The 23,514-nt window shown below is 38.9% G+C and overlaps 1 protein-coding gene across 1 annotated transcript; it reads left to right on the top strand.

Moving 5' to 3' along the window:
• Positions 1 to 21,963: 21,963 nt before the first annotated feature.
• LOC140862826 (uncharacterized) lies at positions 21,964 to 22,440 on the top strand. The gene has a single exon (XM_073265866.1). The coding sequence runs from the start codon at positions 21,964 to 21,966 to the stop codon at positions 22,438 to 22,440; it is 477 nt and encodes a 158-aa protein (XP_073121967.1).
• Positions 22,441 to 23,514: the final 1,074 nt, after the last annotated feature.

Below are 23,514 nucleotides of genomic sequence, written 5' to 3'. Positions count from 1 at the left end.
TATATATATATATATATTCAGTATAATTAATTAATATTCGTATTAATCTTCTCAGCAAAAAATTTTCTCTTCACTACAGTTATTGCGACTCGTAAATTAAAAGTCAAACTCACAAGCTTGTTAGCTAACAATTCTTGCTTCAAAAATTTAATTTTAGGTTTAAAAAATTAAAAATCATTTGTGTTTAGGTTTAAAAACATAGTGATTGAGCTACAATTTTTTTTTACAGATTATGAGCCACAAATTTTTGGGTCACTTTCCACACATTAACCGATGAAGATTAACTTAAATTTTTTGACCCTCTTTTATATTTTCGTGTTTGATTCCTAATTTATTTTCATAAATTAAAATTTTTAAACTATAAATATATTACTAATTTATATTAAAAAAAAATCAAGAGGGGCAGCTGCCCCCCTTGCCCATAAGTGAAGCCGCCCCTGACTGAAGTTACAAAGTCTTTTCATGAACTGAAATCGAATTATTTTTACAGTTCAAATAGAAAATTACATAGTCTAAATGCAGCAGCTAAAAAATAATAATAACTGAAACTAAACATCAGTCATCACTTCAATCTTCACGAGCCCTAGAACTGGGTTTGCTAAAAGAAATTTCGGTTCTGCTTGAATTTAGCTTGTTCTTGCTCGATTGGCGCTCAACTGGTCGTTCAACCGAATTATCTTACTCGAATTTTTGTGTGTATTTTATCAGAATATTGTGTAACCCTTAATCAAAAATCTGAGTGCTATTTATAGGGAGAAATATGACAGTTAGACTTTCAATTTAATGTCATTATTTGTCATGAATTCGAGTTAATGCGTCAGTTACAAATCTGAAGCAGCAACTGTACGTATCTTGACTGAATTATGTTTGCTGAGCTTAGCTCAACTGAACTTTGACAACTGAATCTGGCGTTCAACTGAAATTCGGACCTCGACTGAATTTCTTCCTTGACTGAAATTGACTGAAATTCGGGTACTCACATTAGGGCATATACTACTAGTATTTCAATAAATTTTTTTACCATAGTATTTCAATAATTAAAGAAATCATTTTTTTAGATTAGAATATAATAGTGAAGTGCCATTAGTAAAATATGAAGTGTTAACGTCACGTAGAGATAAGTGAGATTTTTAGTGGTTTACTTAATTAAAATGACCACTAAAATTAGGTTACAATCAATATACTAAATTGAATATATTTTTAGAAGGGCATGTCACATGTGAGACTGTTTGTGAGACAAGTTGATTTGACTCATATCTAAATTAAAATTAATACTTTCCATATATAAAATGTAATTTTTTTTTATGGTTCAAGTCGAATAAAAAAGTTGTTTCACAAAATTGACCCATGACACAGTTTCATAGAAGTTTGTGTGTTTATAAAATACAGTAAGTATAAAATTTCAAAAATAAATTAGTTGGAAAACAAATTAAAGATCCCTACATTTATGTTCTTCATTTCTCCCCACTTCCCATGAAAGTTAGTAATGAACTGAGGCTCACTTTAATCGGCTCATATCCATCTTTTGACATAGGGTTTCAATATTTTTGCGCTATCATGTATTGAGATGAGTTGAATTATAGTCTTTAAAAGAATTTATGTATATTAGATTTTTTGGCACGCGATATGTATATATACGTAAAATTTTTGGAATATATAATTTTTATGTTAATTATTTTTAGGATGAATTAAATATTCAAAAATTTAAATTAAGATAAATAAATATTTAGTAATTTTAAATTTAAAATATTTAAACAATAATAAATGAGTGATGAGACATATTTTTAATTATATAGTAAAATTTTTGAAAAAAAATCAAATATTATTCACATGATGTATAAAAGGAAAAGTTATACTTCTGGTCTATAATGCATATAATTTGTTTATCGGAGTGCTAATATGGTGATATGGAAAATGAGTTAGAATTAATATTATGTTCATGTTAAATTAATATGAGTTGAAAAAGAACAAATGTGATTCTTTTTATTGTTTTATTTTTTAAAAAATCGTAGAACAAATGTGAATTGGGCGCAGATAAAAATAATCAAGTAGTGAACAGGACAAGTATCAAAAGGACAAGTGACAGTACAATTGATGGAGCAATACAAAAATAATTAATTAGGGGGTTGGAAACGAGGAGCGCCAAACACGGCCTAGTGCTCTGCCAATACATACATTTCTTTGCTGTCCATTAATGGATGTGATCACACATTTTTTTCCCATTATTATATATCATCATCCTCGTACCATCAACTCCAATAAAATTAATAATATATCCTCCGTAATCACGTGTAAGCTGTCAAAATGGTCGAGTAAGGTCCGTTGGATTGCTCTGTTCCACTCTATCGAATATAATAATAGGTTGGGTTGATAACTTCATAGTTCATCTTGCTCCCCAAATGATGAATTGCGACGAGTTGTGGATCAAACAACATCGACCCGCCTAATATAAATAAAATAATGAATTGTCCTTTCCTGCCAAATGAATTTTGTCATCCAACCAGAATGACAGGCTTACCCGTAAATGGTGAATTGTGGAGGGTTGCAGATCAGTCCATCCCGTCAGCTCGTTGACGGTTCTAATTAAATTTGATTTTATTCAACAACTTCAATGCAATGCCAAACGACGTTTAATTATCATTAAAAAATATTATATTAATGTCAAACACGTAGTCAATCTTGATCTGTTTTTGGTTAGTTATATTTGAACATCGGTCTTGAACGTTAGGGTTTTCTTTGTTTTTGATCATGTTTTACTGCATTGGTATGTCAACAATTTTGGTATCACATCAATAATTTTTGGCTCTGTGTCAGCATTTCAATTTTCACATTAGTGATTTTCGGTATCACGTTGACATTCAAATAAAACAACCATAAAAATAAAATAAAAAATTAAACTTATAGGACCAAGACCATATTTTAACTATTTAAAGGACTAATTAAATCCACAATATACAAACTAATTAATTACAAGAAAAATTCGGCTTTCCTTAAAAAATATGGATATCTATTGTCCTTATTTGTCAAAATATTTCTCAAAACGTTAAACTATTGTATTTAGGGAAAATTGTTTTTTTTTGTTTGGTATGTTTGTCATTTTGTGATTTTGATCCTCTATATTTTCAGATTTCAGTTTTAGTCCACCGTATTTAATTTTTTTACAATTTTAGTCCTTTTTCTTATGTGGAGCTGATGTAGCACCAATGCAGTGATTATGTGAAACTGATGTGTATAGTGTCACGTATGCATTTTTTGAAAAAAAGAATGAAATTGACAAAAATCGGAACATGCAGGACTAAAATTGAAATATAAAAACATAGAGAATCGAAATCGCAAAGTGACAAAAATACATGACCAAAATTGAAGTTTTCTCATTGTATTTAACATGAAACAATTCTTTACATTTTTGAAATAATAGAAATTAACTTATTTGAGCATATTATTTGAGTTTTCGGCTGGATCAGTCGCTCAAGATTTTTGGTCTTTACACGAATCCGATGAAAAAAAGAAATCACTTCTTATAGAGGCGTTGAAAATTATTCGGATCTAGATCATGTTCTTTGACCCATAAATTAATTTGTGCCATTAATTTATTATTTAATCCATTAAGAACTTTAATATACAAGAATACTACAGGAACTGAAAAGAATTGGTCAACAACTTCCAAGACCCACAATGCAAGTAGTGGAATGGTGAAGTTGGGCACTCGGGAAACCAGCTCGATTCTTGAGGAACCAAGTAGAGAAAGAGGAGAAGACCAAGTAAAAACAGTTACAAGTAGTAGGATGGTGGAGTTAGGCACTCGGGGAACCTTCGTCACTCGAGGAACCAAGCTGAGAAAGAGAGAGAGGAAGATCAAATCAAAGCAGTTAAGAGTTAGTGGGGCTGTTAGTGCTGCAAGTAGTGGGCTAATGGAGGTGAGCAATTGAGGAACTGACTCGGGAACCAGCATATAAAAGGGGCATTCATGCAGAACACAAAATCAACAATCAATCAATACAAATCAAGCTCCAAAAGCTCTCGATTTTTACAGCAAACTTTCTGCATAATTTTTCAAGATTTCATTTTCATGTTTTTAGAATTTCAGTATATATTTCCAGCATGTATTTCCTTAGTTACTCCACGTTTCCAGTAGTATATTTTTATGTTTTTTTATGGCGAACATTTGTCATTTTCAAGTTTTAGTAGCAAAGTTAAGATTTTTGATTGCTATTAAGAATTGTCCTTCGTTATTTCTTATGTTCTTTAGCGTTAAACCGAAGAAACCGAGACCGACGGTGGAACCGAGACTCGTAATCATTTTTGATAGAAGTTAGATTTTTCTTTTTCTTTTATTTTTTAATTTTGGCATGATTCGTTCCTGGCACACCTATACACAAAAAAATCCGAGCTAAACAAATGGCATGCCTAGTGGGACCAATTTCATCGAAGACCAAAGGATCCATTAACGAAGGAGGTGACGATTTTTTTGCACAAGAAGAAGAGTCCGAGGAACCACCAAAACATTATGGATCAGAAAGTGCGAGGATCTATTCAGTTCATCTCGATTCCATCAGCTCTAAAGAACTGGAGATGATGGAAATCATGTTGAACACCATGGGACACATGCAAGAGGCGAGCTGAAATGATGTTAACCACTATGAGTTACACCAAGGAGGAGATGAGGAAGATCAAATCAAGTGGGAGTTCCCCAGCAGGCGATACCCGCCGCTTGGTAAATCTCAATCAAGAGAATGATGTTGATCGATGCACTCCACTTCACAAAAGAGAAGAAGAAGTGTGGAAAACAACTCCTCAAAATATGAAGTATAACAGTAAGATACCAGTTTTTCAACACTTTTTTTGTCATTAACCAAAAGTATTCTGCATGACTATGTGGAACCATCAATCGAGCACATAATTTTATGAATGCTCGGGGGGCACCATATCCCCCCTCAACCCTTTCTTATCACACAATTCATGTATAGGTACAAAAGCAAGTACAAGAGGTATCAGGAAACCATGGCTCGAAGGTCAAGGAACCAGTTACGTCCAGGAGGAACCAAAATCCGAAGGCCAATGAAGCACTCACGGCCTAAAGGAACCATGACCCATGAGCCAAGGAACAATTTATATCAGTGTGGAAATGTGGCATCAAAGAAATGGCCATCTAGAGTAGAAACATGGCCCGAGGGCCACAAATCCATACTTACCAGCAAAGGAACACCATTTCACAATCAAGGAACATGTTTTATCTAGCATTTTGGCCGATTGGGCCACATTCTTGCGCGAATTCAGCTCAGTGCGTGGTATTATATCCAGGCATAATGGCCCATTGGGCCAAAATCCTGCGGGGGAAATTTGTTTGACCCATAAATTAATTTGTGACATTAATTTATCATTTAATACATTAAGAACTTTAATATAAAAGAAGACTATAGAAACTGAAAAGAATTGGTCAACAACTTCCAAGACCAACAATGCAAGTAGTGGAATGGTGAAGTTGGGCACTCGGGGAACCAGCCCGATTCTTGAGGAACCAAGCAGAGAAAGATGAGAAGACCAAGTCAAAACAGTTACAAGTAGTGGGATGGTGGAGTTAGGCACTCGGGGAACCTTCGGCACTCGAGGAACCAAACTGAGAAAGAGAGAGAGAAAGATCAAATCAAAGAAGTTAAGAGTTAGTAGGGCTATTAGTTCTGCAAGTAGTGGGCTAATGGAGGTGATCAGTTGAGAAACTGACTCGGGAACAAGCATATAAAAGGGGCATTCATGCAGAACACAAAATCAACAATCAATCAATCCAATCAAGCTCCAAAAGCTCTCGATTTTTACAGCAAACTTTCTGCATAATTTTTCAAGCTTTCATTTTCATGTATTTAGAATTTCAGTATATATTTCCAACATGTATTTCCTTAGTTACTCCACGTTTTCAATAGTATCTTTTTATGTTTTTTATGGCAAACGTTTGTCATTTTTATGTTTTAGTAGCAAAGTTAAGATTTTCGATTGCTATTAAGAATTGTCCTTCGTTATTTCTTGTGTTCTTTAGCATTAACCGGAGAAACCAAGACCGACGGTGGAACCGGGACTCGTAATCATTTTTGATAAAAGTTAAATTTTTTTTAATTTTCTTTTTCACTTTTGGCACGATTCGTGCTTGGCACACATGAAACACAAAAAATCCGAGCCAAACACATGGTCTATTAGAAGTAAAAGGCACTCTGATGAGTGTTGTGAGAATAATTTTTCGTGAGCACGAGATAAGAATATTTTGTATCTCCAAAATAGCCATCGTTGTATTATACTCATTTTATTCCAAATTATTAAACGAAAATTCAAAAAAAAGTCTAAGCACTTACACGCGTGAGGGATCCTACTTTATTTGGCTATGACATCTACAAATTTATCCATAGCCTACTAAATTAATCATCAACAATGATACAACTTTCAATCGGCATAATCAATATTTTCTGCACTACGACACCTTTTGGTCGTTGAATAAAACCATAATATATATTAAATATATATGGACGATAAATTAATTGATATCCCGGTAGACCGGGGGCCATGATATAAATTGGGACAAAGGCATGGTTTCTCGGGATATGAAGAGCACAAGTTGGAGGTGGATGTTAAGGAGAGATAGTCTCGGAGTCTGGAAACCCATGCAGCGAGAGTTAGGATAGGGATGAGAACCTGGATGATGGTCCAAGCTCGGACTGATCATCAGGGAAGACCAAGTCAAGAAAAGGGTTTGTAACTCTTTCCCGCCCAAGTTTTCGGGACACGTTCTTTCAACTCGAGCATGATCATAAGACATGGCCCACTCGCCCATATCGTGATCGTGGTGCGAGAATTTTAGGGGAAGGATAACAACCCAGGCTATAAATACTAACGCTAAGGCATAACAAGGGATATTATTTTTTTTTCAAACTCAAAAAGCAATTACTCTCTACATTTCTTTGATTTTCTAGCATACATCCTTTTTCTAAATTGAGTGTCGGAGTGGTCATGTCGAAAAATATTCCGGCGTCCCACTAACTATTTTTTGTTTGAAATGTGTGCAGAACTCGAAAAACGAGATATCCATTATCTACTCGTTCGACCCCTACCCGTCAGGGCCCTTATGGCACTTCACCCGAGCAATCGACCACCCTGTCTACTCAATTGTTCCTGGGCATCATCATTGGCGCCATTTGTGAAAAATAAAATCTATAGACGTATATATAGTTTTCACCAAAAGAACTACTCAAGGATATCTTGTCGGAAAGGATAACACCGATCAGGGATCTCACCAATAACCACCTCTAAAGAGTTCTCAGCAAAATGTCATCATCTCTGCTGAGCAGCTCTAGTTGCTCATCAATGCAGCTGTACATGAAGTCTTGGCATCCCAAATACCTCCAAAAAGGAAAGAGATATTTGTGGAAGAGGATTCCCAGGGTAACTCAAAACCTGATGGAAAGTCAATGAAACGAGAGAGACTTCGCAGATAGATTCCATGGATACCGCAGTGGCAGATGAATTAAAGGAGCTTAGGAAAAAGATAAAAAAATTGGAGGAGAGTGGTTCCTAGGTAGCTCGGCAAATCAAAACTCGGGGTTTTCCCTTCTCCTCGGAGGTGATAAATGAGCCCTTGCCTGCCATTATAAGTCTGCTAAAGTTAGAGAATATGACGGGAGCACCGATCCTTAGGAGCACTTGGCTCGATTCGAAAATGTGGCCATGTTGCATTGCTATGAGGACAGAATCAAATGCAAAGCTTTCTTTACTACCTTGGTAGACTCTGCCAGAGGTGGTTTGAGAAGTTGGAGACCCAAAACATCCGTTCCTTCGGGGAGTTCAGAGAAGTCTTTTTGCAGCATTTCAGCAGTAGTAAGAGGTACAAAAAAACCTCTTTCAGTCTGTTTGAAGTGAGGCAGTCGAGAGAAGAGTCCCTAAGAGCATACATCAGAAATTTTAACAAACCTGCCCTAGAGGTCCCTACCTGCGCTCATGAAACCAAAACTACGGCTTTCACCCAAGGGCTCCGGGAGGGGGAGTCCTTCCGGTCCTTGGTGAAGAAAACTCCTCAGGATTTCGAGGATCTTATAGCCTGAAAAGAAAAATACATTAATATGGAGGAAGCCCAGAAGAAAAAGATAGAGATAGCCAAGAGGGAGGGTGGGCGAGATAGGGGAGTTAAAGGAGGACATTTAGGTGTCGGGAATGATCAACTGGGGCGAATTTCCCAATAAGCCCCCCTAAAAATGACCCGGACCGGATGGTAAATGTTTGTGAAGAAGAGTTGGTAGCCCGGGATGCACCTCGGGAGAAGAATTTGTGGAATTATTGTGCATATCAACAGGAGGCATGAGGCCTTGGCAAAATCTTAAAATCCCAATAGAAATGAGGCCCTGATGATAAGTATATTTTATACACTTACTTTATATTGATATTATTGGTAAATTTCTTGGTTTCGAGCGGATTTATGCCTGGTTTGTTGTTGTTTGTGTTGGATGTTAGGAAAAAAAGGAAATAATGAAATGATGTCGTTTGGAGTCAAAGGAATGAAGAAAGAGGCCAAACAAGAGAAGATGGTTCAAGATTTGGAAGAGAAAAATGACTAGAAATCTAGCCATATGCGTGCCCGCGCAACCTTAACTGAGCGCCCGCGCTGCCTGAGGGAAATCAAGGAGAAGAATTCGAGAGATGTGCGCACCCGCGCCGATTTTGAGCCGCGCCAGCGCATGTTTGAGAGTTTTGAAGAATGTAACCAGACATTTGTGCGCGCCTGCGCTGATATTTAGGCTCGCCCGCACATCGTGTTTTTCCAGCCGAGGAGTTTTGGAATTTATGAAAACTTTGGGGTATCTTTGGGCTTATCTTGGACGAATTTTAGGGCGTATAAAAGGGAGTTTTTCAGACCCTAAGAGAATCAATCAGCCGCCATACACATAATACTTTGGAGATTTTTTTCTGCTTCTACACTACACGCGTGAGACGGTTACAGGCAGAGAAAATTCCTTTTGTTTTTCTTCTTTATAAGATCTAGGTGTAATATTTTATATTTCTAGGGAATTATGAAGCCAACTATGCTTGGCTATGTTTTTATTTCTGATTCAAGGGATATTTTCCTATATTTTAATTTATCACTGTGAGGTTTTGAGATTAAATTGTTGTTCTTGTTTGTTTCTGGTATTTGTTAATTTATGATTTATTTTCATGAAAGTTGTAGGTCGATTAATCTGAAAAATTAATTTTCTTTACAATTTTTTGAATGCTATCCATGAATTCATTGATTTGTAATTGTCATCAATAATTGGTATTTTAGTAGAGATATATTATGTGTGTTGTGCTATCACGAAACGAAACTAGATTTAATAGTTGCAGCTATCTCGATTGTTATATTTTAGGATTAACTATTTTCACAAATCGAAAAGCTATTTTTAATCAATATGAAATGCTATCGTGCCTAATTGGTTATTGATAAGTTTTGACTAGATGCTGGGTTTGGTCAATTAAAATAGGAGGACACAAAGATCTTAGTTGCTATCTCTTTGATTTTAAGGTTAATTGTTAGAAACTGCATGAATATATTATTTGTTAGCCGATGACCAGTGATATACTTGAAATACAGAAACCCATTGAATCAGAGTTTGTTTAATTATTGAATTTCATATCTGTCAGATTGCTCATCTCATTTATTTGATTCTTGCTCATTTTTATTTTTATTTCACTGCAAACCAAAAATCCCCCTTTTTATCTATTATTCCTCGAAAGAAGTAAATCTCCGTTCCCTGTGGATTTAACCCTGCTCACTGCTATACTCGTTTTCTTAAGGAGTAGGAATTTTAAGTTTGTTGGCTTACGATAAGCCTATCAAATTTTGGCGCCGTTTCCGGGGAACAGTGTTTATAATTATTTCTTTCGAGATTTGTTATTTATTATTTTTATTCCTTTTTTATGCATCGATCTTCTCATACAGGTGAACTAGAATATATTCCGGAAATCGAGAAGACAGCTCGGAAGTTGAGAAAAGAGGCGAGACTACGACGTAACCAAGTATTAAATCCATGAAACGACCCTAACTCTATAATTAATAAATAAATATGCGGAATTTTTTTTTTTTTTATACTTACTAAATAAAATATGTACATATATGCCCATACATATATGCACAGAATAAAAAGATAAATAAATAAATAATCTAAATAAAAACTTCATTTCTTTAAATAAAATAGATATCTGAGTCAAACATTTAATTAAAAATACTGCATAAATAAAATGATTAAAATTTGCATGCACTGACAATATTCCATAAAATATTCAAAATTGACAACCACTGAAAAATAATATAAAATGTAACATGCATGTGACTCAGCCATCTATCACGGTCACGGGGTCACTGCATGTCTGCTCATACATCCTCGCCTCCAGTGGGTACAACATCATCTTCAACGTCCTCACCTGCACCATACCAGTGTAGTGAGCCTAGAGGCCCAACATGCTAACATAACAAGGGTTTAAAAATAATTTAAAATAATTAAATACTAATACATAAATATACATGAATGAGCATGCTTAAAAATTACATAACATAACTTAACTTAAATAAACTTAAATAACATAATACATAACATTGTTGAGCAAATTAATTTTCTAACATAGCATGGTTGTATCCGTAGTGTAACCTTAAATCATACATTAAATACTGATCAGCGTGGAAACCAACGTACGTGGCCGGTGACGAATCACCTCTTAAATTGGCAGTAAACTGCCCTTCAATCATATGGGGACGAATCCCCCTTAAATTGTCACACTACTTCAACTTCCAACATAAAATATTTTCTTGCTCAACCTTAAACATTAAATCATGCATAAAATATTATTTCATGAATGCATGTACTTAAATAAACATGTGTGTCCTTCATATATATTTAATTTAAATTTCTTACTAACATATAAATATTAAAATAACTTCAATGCATAAAAATAATTAAATATATAATCAGGACACATGCAATTTTCTCATGGATGATCCTGGACTGCTGGCCCTAACACTCAAGCCCATTTACTTAAATCTGGCCCATTAACACTGAGACTGGCCCATGAACATACTTAAGCCCAATAGTGATTATTCTAAGCCCAAATAATTATTCTAAGCCCATTTAAAATTAATAAAGCCCATTAAAACATACTAAGCCCAATAACAACTTAAACTGGCCCAATGGGCCCAAAAGCCCAAAGACTGGCCCAATAATTTTCATGGGCCCTAAAGCCCATAAAAATTAGTGGACTAACTTAATTAAATTAATTAAGTCCAAATAAATAATTAAAAGTGGCCCAAACATTAATTAAATCTAATAGCCCAAAAGAAAACCCATTAACTTAATAATTCACGTAAAATTAAAATACCCGAGCCCGGCCCACCTAACCCGGACCCGGACCACCTGACCCGACCCATGACCTAACTGACCCGACCCGGACCCATCCCTAGACCCGGTTCAGGCCAGAACCCACAAACCCGTTTCCCCCCCTTTCTCTTCCCTTCGGCATGGCCGTGATCAGCAGGCCCTAATGGCCAGCTGCCGGCCAGCTCCGACCGCCCCTGGCCGAAGCGCTGCCGCCCAGACGTAGCCCACGTCTGGGCGGTCCTAGCCTAGCCCTCGAACCCCATCCATGCAGCCCAGCCTCTCATGAAACCGAGCCCTTCCCAAGAACCCTAACCTGCACACCCTTCCCCCCCCAACTGCTGTCCTAGCTTCGGTTCAGACCCTCCATGGCCCATATTACCGGAACCACTCAAACAAGGAGGACCTAAGGCATCCCTCGAACCTGCCCCAACAGTCCAGAATCTCACCATGCCATGAAAACGTGGTGATGCAATGGAAAACAAGCCAAAAACATGAGTTGATCAAAAGAATTATTCCAAGATTTCGCATGAACCCAAAAGATATCAGAATTAAAAATGATAAATCTGTCATAAACTCACTGTAATTAGCTGATATGGTGAGAAAGGAAAAGAATAAACATGCCTTTCGTAATTTTTCTTGAATAACACGCGATTGCGGGGGCACCGGGACGAAGAACGAGCGACCAACTTCTAAATTTCTTGAAGAACGCCTATGGGGTGGTGTTTCTGGGAGAAAAAGCGTGAAGGTGTTGAAGAAGATGGGTGGAGGCGGCTGAATGATTGGGACGTGTGTGTGTGTGTGTGGGTAGATTAGGTTTTAAAAATTAATAACTTAGGATATAGGGTAATTAATATATTATTAAGGATATTAAATATATATAAAATATAACTTAACACAAAACTCTAAAAGAAATATTTAAAATCTGAAACATTAATAAAAATCCCGAAATTAAAATTAAGGGAATTTTATAGATGCTAAAAAAAACAATATTTTGGCTTATTTTGAATAAAATGAACTCCTAAAATTATATAAAATTAAATACTAAAAATTTTGAGGAAATAAAACTCAAAATAATATTTTTGGGCTCTTAAAAAGCTCAGGAAATAAATTGGCTAGAAAGTTGTCATCTCGTCCGTCCTCGGTCCCGTCTACGCGATAAAATAATTAAAATACTAAAAATCATAAAAATCACTAATTATGGGTTAAATGCTTTAAAAATAAATTAAATCATGCACAAATAACTCAAATAATTATTTAACCCATAAATCATAAATTTAAATAATTAAATACCCTAATTATGCATGCGGATTTACGTATTTAAAAATACCGGGTGTTACAATTCTCCCCCCCTTAAATTGAATTTCGTCCTCGAAATTAAAGTACTTACCCGAACAACTCCGGGTAGCGAGTCCTCATGTCTGCCTCGGTCTCCCAAGTAGCTTCCTCCTCCGAGTGATTCAGCCACTGGACTCTGACCATCGGTATGACCCGCGTCCTAAGCCTCCGCTCCTCCCTTGCCAAGATCCGCACTGGCCTATCCTCATACACTAGATCTGGTGGCAACTGTAAGGGCTCGAAATCCAACACATGCGACGGGTTGGAGACATATCTCCGAAGCATAGATACATGGAAAACGTTGTGCACTGCCGCTAGCCCTGGAGGTAGAGCTAAACGGTAGGCCAACGTGCCAACTCTCTCCAAGATCTCAAATGACCCTATATACCTCGGATTAAGCTTGCCTCTCCGGCCAAAACGCACTACTCCCTTCATAGGTGACACCTTCAGGAATACGTGATCACCTACAGCGAACTCCAAATCTCGTCGTCTGGCATCTGCATAACTCTTCTGCCGACTCTGAGCAGTCCTCATCCTATCTCGAATCTGAGTCACAATGTCAGCTGTCTGCTGCACAATCTCAGGACCCAGCAAAATCCGCTCACCAACCTCATCCCAATGCACAGGAGATCTGCATCTTCTCCCATACAATGCTGCATAAGGAGCCATACCTATAGACGACTGAAAACTGTTGTTATAGGTAAACTCCACTAATGGCAGTCTAGTCTCCCAAGAGCCCCGAAAATCAATGACACAAGCTCTCAGAAGATCCTCGAGAACCTGGATCACCCTCTCAGACTGACCATCTGTCTGGGGATGAAATGCTGTACTGAACAAAATCCTCGTCCCCAAAGCTGTGTGCAGACTCTTCCAAAACGCAGATGTGAATCTCGGATCTCTGTCTGACACAATAGACACTGGTATGCCATGTAGTCTAACAATCTCTCTGATGTAAAGCTCTGCATACTGTGTCAAAGTATAAGTAATCCTCACCGGCAAGAAATGAGCTGACTTGGTGAGTCTATCCACAATCACCCAAATCGCTGTGCAACCTCTGACACTCCTTGGTAAGCCAATCACAAAGTCCATCGTAATATTCTCCCATTTCCATTCCGGAATGGGAAGAGGTCTAAGAAGTCCTGCTGGACGCTGATGCTCTGCCTTGACTTGCTGACAAGTCAAGCACTCTGACACCACTCTCCCGATGTCACTCTTCATCCCGGGCCACCAATACAATAGCTGCAAGTCTTTGTACATCTTCGTACTTCCGGGGTGAATGGAGTACGGAGATGTGTGAGCCTCTGCTAAAATCTCAGCTCTCAACTGATCGACGTTCGGTACCCACATCCTCCCACGGTACTGAACGATACCATCCTCCACTGTATACAAGAGATTACCTCTAGCCTCATCTCTCTGTCTCCATCGCTGCAACTCCTTATCAGTGGACTGTCCCTCCCTAATCCGATCTCGCAGAACTGGCTGCACCGTCAATACTGACAAGCTCGGTGCATGGCCACTTGGATAACACTCCAAGCCAAAACTCTGAATCTCGCTCTGTAGTGGTAACTGTACGGTCAAACATGATACCACTGATGACTTCCGACTCAAAGCATCGGCCACTACATTAGCTTTACCCGGATGGTAGCTAATGTCACAATCATAGTCCTTCACCAACTCCAACCATCTGTGCTGTCTCATGTTCAACTCCTTCTGTGTGAAGAAGTACTTGAGACTCTTGTGGTCTGTGAAAATCTTGCACTTCTCGCCATACAGATAGTGCCTCCAGATTTTCAAAGCGAAGACCACTGCTGCCAACTCCAAGTCATGCGTCGGGTAGTTCTGCTCATGAATCTTCAGCTGCCTCGACGCATACGCAATAACTTTACCACACTGCATAAGCACTGCGCCTAAACCTAGTTTAGACGCGTCGGTGTACACCACTAACTCCTCGTGTGGTACTGTCATCGCAAACACTGGTGCAGTAGTGAGTGCTTCCTTCAGCTGATCGAAGCTCCTCTGACAGTCTGAACTCCAGATAAACTTCGCGTTCTTCTTGGTCAAGGAAGTCAAGGGTACTGCAATAGAGGAAAAACCCTTGATGAACTTCCTATAATATCCTGCCAAACCCAAGAAACTGCGAATCTCTGAAGCATTCTTCGGAATACCCCAATTCTGCACTGCCTCAACCTTAGACTGATCAACTGCAATCCCATCCTTCGAAATAATGTGGCCAAGAAATGCCACCTGCTCAAGCCAAAACTCGCACTTGCTAAACTTGGCATACAACCGATGCTCCCTCAAAGTCTGCAAGGCCGTCTGAAGATGCTGTCTATGCTCCTCGATGCTCCTAGAATAGATCAAAATATCATCAATAAAGACTATGATGAACTGATCTAAATACGGCTGAAAGACTCGGTTCATGAGATCCATGAAAACCTCTGGAGCATTGGTCATCCCAAATGGCATCACTAAGAACTCGTAATGCCCATATCGTGTCCTGAAAGCAGTCTTGGACACATCTGCATCTCTAACACGCAACTGATGATAACCAGATCGCAGGTCGATCTTGGAGAACACCGAAGCTCCCTGCAACTGGTCAAATAAATCCTCTATCCTCGGCAGTGGATACTTGTTCTTCACTGTGACCCTGTTGAGCTCTCGATAATCGATGCACAGTCTCATACTGCCATCCTTCTTCTTCACAAATAACACCGGAGCTCCCCACGGAGAAAAGCTAGGACGAACAAAGCCTTTCTCTAACAACTCCTGAATCTGCTCCTTCAACTCTTTCATCTCGGTAGGAGCAAGTCTGTAAGGTGCCTTAGAGATAGGCACGGTGTCTGGCACTAAGTCGATGCTGAACTCCACCTCTCTCACTGGTGGAATTCCGGCAACATCCTCCGAAAAGACATCCGAAAAGTCACGAACCACCTCTATCTCTGATAATGATCTGCTAGATGGCTCTGAAGTCATGACAATACTCGCTAGAAACCCCTGGCAACCCCGTCTCAACAACTTCCTTGCCTGAATATGAGATATCACCTGAGGAATATCACTGCTCTGAGATGCATGAAAAGTGAACGGGTCGCCTACTGTAGGTCTCACTGACACTGATCTCCGACTAAAATCAATCGAAGCTCCATTGACTGTCAACCAGTCCATGCCCAAAATCAAATCGAATCCACTCAAAGGCAAAACTACTACATCTGCTCGAATGGAGTGTCCCTGCAGCTCCAACTCCAGTCCTCGAATAACCTTCGAGGTAGAAATAATCTGCCATGACGGCATAGTAACATCATACCCACTGTCACTACTCTCAGGTGTGATGCCTACCCGCCTGATAAACTCCAGGGAGATAAACGAATGCGTAGCCCCTGAATCTAGCAACGCAAACGTGGAGTTGCCTCCAACTAGAATTCTCCCTGCACGCAGAAAATTCCCAACAGTTTCATACCACTACTAAATTTTCCCCAACGAGTCACTACAAATTATTAATTCTAATCACAAGTAAAACATGCTTCCTATTCTAACATGCAGTTAAATAACCCAAATAACAAGAATTCCAAATTAAAGACTAAATTTTTAACCAAAGGAAAATTATTAAAATGCTAGGGATAAGATATACCGGTGATCAAGGAGGTGTCTCGATCTACCTCCTCAGCCTGCATCACAAACACCCTACCAGCGGTGTTCTTCTTCCTGGGGCAGTTAGCTATCTGATGCCCTGGCTCCCTACAGTGGTAGCAAACTCCTGCTCCCAATAGACAAGGTCCCGAATGCATCTTTTGGCACTTCGGGCAGGTAGGATAAGCTATGGCATTAGGGGCCCCGCCCCTCTGCTGCTGCGGCCTCTGCTGCTGTGGCCTCTGCTGCTGATTCGGGCCCTTAGCCGGCCCTGTATACTGCTTCTTCGCAGGAGGCTGCAAAGATGGTCGCTGGTACCCAGCCTGAAACTGCCTCTTCCCCTGCTGCTCCCTCTGGATCTCTCTCCGACCCTCCTCGGAACGCAAGGCTCTACTGACTGCAGACTCATAAGTAAGGACGTCTGCCAAACGAACATCATGCCTGATATCAGCCTTCAGGCCCTCCACAAACTGTCTCAACTTCTCCTGCGGACTATCAGCAATCAAGGGCACAAAGTGACAGCCCCTCTCAAACAGCCTCACATACTCAACCACGGCCTTGTCCCCCTGACGGAGACTCATAAACTCACGGATCATGCGACTGCACACATCCTCAGTAAAGTACTTGGCGTAGAAGATATGCCTAAACTCTGCCCAGGTTAGTGTAGGAAGGTCGACTCCTCTAGCTGCACCCTCCCACCAGAGCGCTGCATCACCCCTCAACATGTACGTCGCACAGTTCACCCTGTCGGTGTCTGTGATCCCCATATAAGCAAAGATGGACTACAGAGAGCGAATCCATCCCTCCGCCACCAAAGGATCGGTGGTACCAACAAACTCCTTGGGTCCCTTCTTCTGGAACCTCTCAGCAACGTCCTCCTCGTGGGACAACCTGGGACGAGTAGCCTGCTGCTCTAACAGAGCAGTAATCCCTGCCATCATATTTGCATTGGCCTGCTCCAATGCTGCAATAGGGTTCTGCGGAGGTGGAGGTGGAGGTGGAGGTCCCCCACGTCTGTTAACTGGTCTCGGAGGCATTCTGCACCACCACATATTTATTTACGTAAATTGCCATGCATAACTAAGTTGTTTCAAATTAATGCTAACTTAAATTTTAGAAATTAAATCATGCTATAAACACTTAAAACTTACAGACCGGTAGCGTGGATTTCTGAGCTCGCATAGCAGTAATGACCCCTCCAAGGACCGTGCTTTGATACCAACTGAAACGACCCTAACTCTATAATTAATAAATAAATATGCGGAAATTTTTTTTTTTTATACTTACTAAATAAAATATGTACATATATGCCCATACATATATGCACAGAATAAAAAGATAAATAAATAAATAATCTAAATAAAAACTTCATTTATTTAAATAAAATAGATATCTGAGTCAAACATTTAATTAAAAATACTGCATAAATAAAATGATTAAAATTTGCATGCACTGACAATATTCCATAAAATATTCAAAATTCACAACCACTGAAAAATAATATAAAATGTAACATGCATGTGACTCAGCCATCTATCACGGTCACGGGGTCACTGCATGTCTGCTCATACATCCTCGCCTCCGGTGGGTACAACATCATCCTCAACGTCCTCACCTGCACCATACCAGTGTAGTGAGCCTAGAGGCCCAACATGCTAACATAACAAGGGTTTAAAAATAATTTAAAACAATTAAATACTAATACATAAATATACATGAATGAGCATGCTTAAAAATTACATAACATAACTTAACTTAAATAAACTTAAATAACATAATACATAACATTGTTGAGCAAATTAATTTTCTAACATAGCATGGTTGTATCCGTAGTGTAACCTTAAATCATACATTAAATACTGATCAGCGTGGAAACCAACGTACGTGGCCGGTGACGAATCACCTCTTAAATTGGCAGTAAACTGCCCTTCAATCATATGGGGACGAATCCCCCTTAAATTGTCACACTACTTCAACTTCCAACATAAAATATTTTCTTGCTCAACCTTAAACATTAAATCATGCATAAAATATTATTTCATGAATGCATGTACTTAAATAAACATGTGTGTCCTTCATATATATTTAATTTAAATTTCTTACTAACATATAAATATTAAAATAACTTCAATGCATAAAAATAATTAAATATATAATCAGGACACATGCAATTTTCTCATGGATGGTCCTGGACTGCTGGCCCTAACACTAAAGCCCATTTACTTAAATCTGGTCCATTAACACTAAGACTGGCCCATGAACATACTTAAGCCCAATAGTGATTATTCTAAGCCCAAATAATTATTCTAAGCCCATTTAAAATTAATAAAGCCCATTAAAACATACTAAGCCCAATAACAACTTAAACTGGCTCAATGGGCCCAAAAGCCCAAAGACTGGCCCAATAATTTTCATGGGCCCTAAAGCCCATAAAAATTAGTGGACTAACTTAATTAAATTAATTAAGTCCAAATAACTAATTAAAAGTGGCCCAAACATTAATTAAATCTAATAGCCCAAAAGAAAACCCATTAACTTAATAATTCACGTAAAATTAAAATACCCGAGCCCGGCCCACCTAACCCGAACCCGGACCACCTGACCCGACGCATGACCTAACTGACCCGACCCGGACCCATCCCTAGACCCGGTTCAGGCCAGAACCCACAAACCCGTTTGCCCCCCCTTTCTCTTCCCTTCGGCATGGCCGTGAGCAGCAGGCCCTAATGGCCAGCTGCCGGCCAGCTCCGGCCGCCCCTGGCCGGAGCGCTGCCGCCCAGACGTAGCCCACGTCTGGGCGGTCCTAGCCTAGCCCTCGAACCCCATCCATGCAGCCCAGCCTCTCATGAAACCGAGCCCTTCCCAAGAACCCTAACCTGCGCACCCTTCCCCCCCAACTGCTGTCCTAGCTTCGGTTCAGACCCTCCATGGCCCATATTACCGGAACCACTCAAACAAGGAGGACCTAAGGCATCCCTCGAACCTGCCCCAACAGTCCAGAATCTCACCATGCCATGAAAACGTGGTGATGCAATGGAAAACAAGCCAAAAACATGAGTTGATCAAAAGAATTATTCCAAGATTTCGCATGAACCCAAAAGATATCAGAATTAAAAATGATAAATCTGTCATAAACTCACTGTAATTAGCTGATATGGTGAGAAAGGAAAAGAATAAACATGCCTTTTGTAATTTTTCTTGAATAACACGCGATTGCGGGGGCACCGGGACGAAGAACGAGCGACCAACTTCTAAATTTCTTGAAGAACGCCTATGGGGTGGTGTTTCTGGGAGAAAAAGCGTGAAGGTGTTGAAGAAGATGGGTGGAGGCGGCTGAATGATTGGGACGTGTGTGTGTGTGTGGGTAGATTAGGTTTTAAAAATTAATAACTTAGGATATAGGGTAATTAATATATTATTAAGGATATTAAATATATATATAAAATATAACTTAACACAAAACTCTAAAAGAAATATTTAAAATCTGAAACATTAATAAAAATCCCGAAATTAAAATTAAGGGAATTTTATAGATGCTAAAAAAAACAATATTTTGGCTTATTTTGAATAAAATGGACTCCTAAAATTATATAAAATTAAATACTAAAAATTTTGAGGAAATAAAACTCAAAATAATATTTTTGGGCTCTTAAAAAGCTCAGGAAATAAATTGGCTAGAAAGTTTTCATCTCGTCCGTCCTCGGTCCCGTCTACGCGATAAAATAATTAAAATACTAAAAATCATAAAAATCACTAATTATGGGTTAAATGCTTTAAAAATAAATTAAATCATGCACAAATAACTCAAATAATTATTTAACCCATAAATCATAAATTTAAATAATTAAATACCCTAATTATGCATGCGGATTTACGTATTTAAAAATACAGGGTGTTACAATCCATCTTTTGGTTTGAACGTGGATTTGAATTCGAGCGAGTCTGATAGGGAATCTGACCCCAAGTTTGACACTGAAGAAAGTGAGCACGAAGAAACAATGGCAGAGCTAGCACAAAGAACTCTCAGGGAGTTGGCTAATCCTAATGTTACTCAACAGCCATTATGCATTCAATTCCCTACTACTGAAGCAAATTTTGAATTAAAATCTGGTTTGATTAACTTATTACCAACTTTTCGTGGTCTTGCAGGTGAAGACCAACATAAGCATTTGAAGGAATTTCACATTGTTTGCACAACTATGAAACCTCAAGGGATTACAGAGCAACAAATTTCACTGCGAGCTTTTCCATTCTCACTGGCTGACAAAGCTAAGGATTGACTCTATTATTTGCCCTCTGGAACTATAACAACTTGGAATGACATGAAGCAGCAATTTCTGGAAAAGTTCTTCCCAGCTTCGAGGGAAACAAATATTAGGAAGTACATTTGTGGGATCCGACAATTACAAGGAGAAAATTTGTATGAGTACTGGGAGAGATTCAAGAAACTTTGTGCGAGCTGTCCGCAACATCAAATTTTTGAACAACTTTTAGTTCAGTATTTTTATGAGAGACTCTTAGTTTTTGATAGGAACATGGTTGATGCTGCAAGTGGAGGAGCATTAGTGAACAAAACACCTCAAGAAGCAAGTGATCTGATCGCCAACATGGCAGCTAATGCTCAACAGTTCGGAACAAGAGAAGATAACTCTCCGCGACATGTTAAAGAGGTAAGTGTTAGCCCCATTGATAAAAAATTAGATTCTTTAACATCTCTTTTGGAAAAATTTGTTGTAGGACAAGCAAAACAGGTCAAATCTTGTGGTATATGTTCGGTTGTTGGACATCCGACAGATACGTGTCCAACATTACAATAGGATCCAACGCAGCAAACCAATGCAATTGGAGGTTTTCCTAGACAACCACAGTGTTGATATGACCCATATTCCAATACCTACAATCCGGGATGGAGAGATCACCCGAATTTCAGCTACAAGAACCAAGGAGGTCAACAAGGATTTCCACAACAAAATTATAACAAACAACCAGCACCTGCACAATCCTCTGAAATAGGTATGTCTCTAGATGAAATTGTCAAGGCCCTTGCAACTAACACTCAGAAATTACAACAGGAAACGAGGGCCAGCATTCAGAATCTAGAAAATCAGATAACCCAGTTAGCTGTTGCGGTCAGAAACTTGGAGGCCCAAAATTTTGGAAAACTACCATCACAAATGATAGTAAATCCAAGAGAAAATGCAAGTGCAATGGTGTTAAGAAGTGTAAAGAAGATCGAAAGTGAGTCGACCTCACCTAAGTAGACTAGTGAAGGAAAAGACATGGACAAGGAGGTTAAAGACACATCCGAGGAGCACACAAAGGTAAAATCCAGATCTCCTTTATCTGGAATATCTAATGTGGTTGTTCCTCCTTTTCCTCCTAGGTTAGAAAAATCCAAGAAAACTGACTATGAGAATGAAGTGTTGGAGACGTTTAGGAAAGTGGAAATCAATATACCTTTGATAGATGCAATCAAGCAAATCCCAAGGTATGCTAAATTTTTGAAGGATTTGTGCACCAACAAGTGGAACTGAGAGGTGATGAGAAAGTGAGTGTGGGATAAAATGTATCGGCTGTGATAAAAAATTCATTACCAAATAAGTGCAAGGATCCAGGTATGTTTACTATGCCTTGTGTTATTGGGAATTTGAAGATTGAGCGTGCCATGTTAGATTTAGGTGTATCCATAAATGTCATGCCATATTCAATTTATTGTGATCTAAATCTGGGTCCTTTGAAAGAAACTAGAGTGATGATCCAATTGGCAGATCGTTATAATGCATACCCGGAAGGAGTTGTTGAAGATATCTTGGTGCAGGTTAAGGAATTGATATTTCCTGCAGATTTCTATATCTTGCGAATGGAAGAGGACTCCATGTCGAATTCGCCTCCAATTCTGTTGGGGAGGCCATTCATGAAAACATCTAGGACCAAGATTGATGTTGATGATGGTACCCTTTGTAATGGTCCGGGTGCGTCCCTTCACAGCTCAGGGGCCCGCAACCATTGTGCTATGAAGGGACGCACTCGGACCATTAATCTCGTTTTTGTTGGTTCTAAAACTAGTAATCGATTCTTTGAGTTGTGGGGAGCATTTCCTTAGCTCATGGGAGCATTTTTGGTGCAGAATTGGCGTAGATCGGAGCCCAAAAAGTCTATCGCCGCCGCCTCATTTTTCTCCGATCTACGGCGCGTCGAACCTCCATTACGGGCGTGACTTATATGGTTGGAATGGTCTCGTCGAGCTCTAAATATCTGGAAAATTTCATAATTTTTGGAGAAGTTTTTCATCGCCACCGTCGGATCGCCGCGTCGCCGCCGTCTTCTCCGACGAACCACCGTCCATCGACGTGTTACCCATTTTTGATCGTCTCGACGTGATAGATCCAAATATCCAAGTTTCGAGTCGAGATTCAAAGCCATGAAGCAGTGAGAACGCAATAAAGTTTGCAATTTATTGGTCAAAGTTTGACCAGAGTTGACTAAGGTTGACTTTTGTATATTATGTGATTTTTCGCAAATCGGAAGTCAGTTGAGGATATTAGAGGAATAAATCAGCAGTCTAGAGATTTGAGCTTTTCCAGATTTGGAAAATTGAGGTATGAACTGATGTTGATTTCAAAGGGAATGAATACTCGAGAGAGATTGAGATTCTCGAGTTCCCGTTAAAATCACATACTTGTATGATTATGTGATATTATTTGAATTGTTTGAATTTCGATATTATTTGAAAGACATGAGCCTGTCTATATGAATTTGATTGATGTATTGATGCATATACTTGATTGAAAAAGTACGAGTTTGTTTATTTGAATTGTTCGATGATTATCGATTATATTCATGATTTTGAATATACGAGTTGAATGAGACGACATCTATGATATTTTGATGTCTAAGAAAACACATGTATGATTTTGATTTGGTTCGATTTCATTTGCATTATATGCATTCATATTGAGCATATACTCTTGATTTCAGTGGGCAGATGGCCCAGTTGTTTTAGACGTTTTGGGGGTTATAAGCGAGTGGACTAGGTTGTAGATGTTCACCTAGTGTCAGCATACTCCTTATAGTCGCACCAAAGTCTAGAGGATGGAGATACGTAACACCACCTCTATCGGGAGAGTCAGTGAGTTGATTACGTGATTCATCCTCGGGATCCCAAAATAATAACAGA

The sequence above is a fragment of the Henckelia pumila genome, chromosome 4 (genome assembly GCF_033568475.1).
Source record: "Henckelia pumila isolate YLH828 chromosome 4, ASM3356847v2, whole genome shotgun sequence".
Classification (NCBI taxonomy): domain Eukaryota; kingdom Viridiplantae; phylum Streptophyta; class Magnoliopsida; order Lamiales; family Gesneriaceae; genus Henckelia; species Henckelia pumila.
The sequence above is the reverse complement of the archived record's forward strand: the minus strand, read 5'-3'. Positions and strand labels throughout refer to the sequence as shown.

What these genes read in the sequence shown, in the direction of transcription:
- LOC140862826 (XM_073265866.1), top strand. Translation starts at nt 21,964, where the DNA reads ATGCCTTGTGTTATTGGGAATTTGAAGATTGAGCGTGCCATGTTAGAT.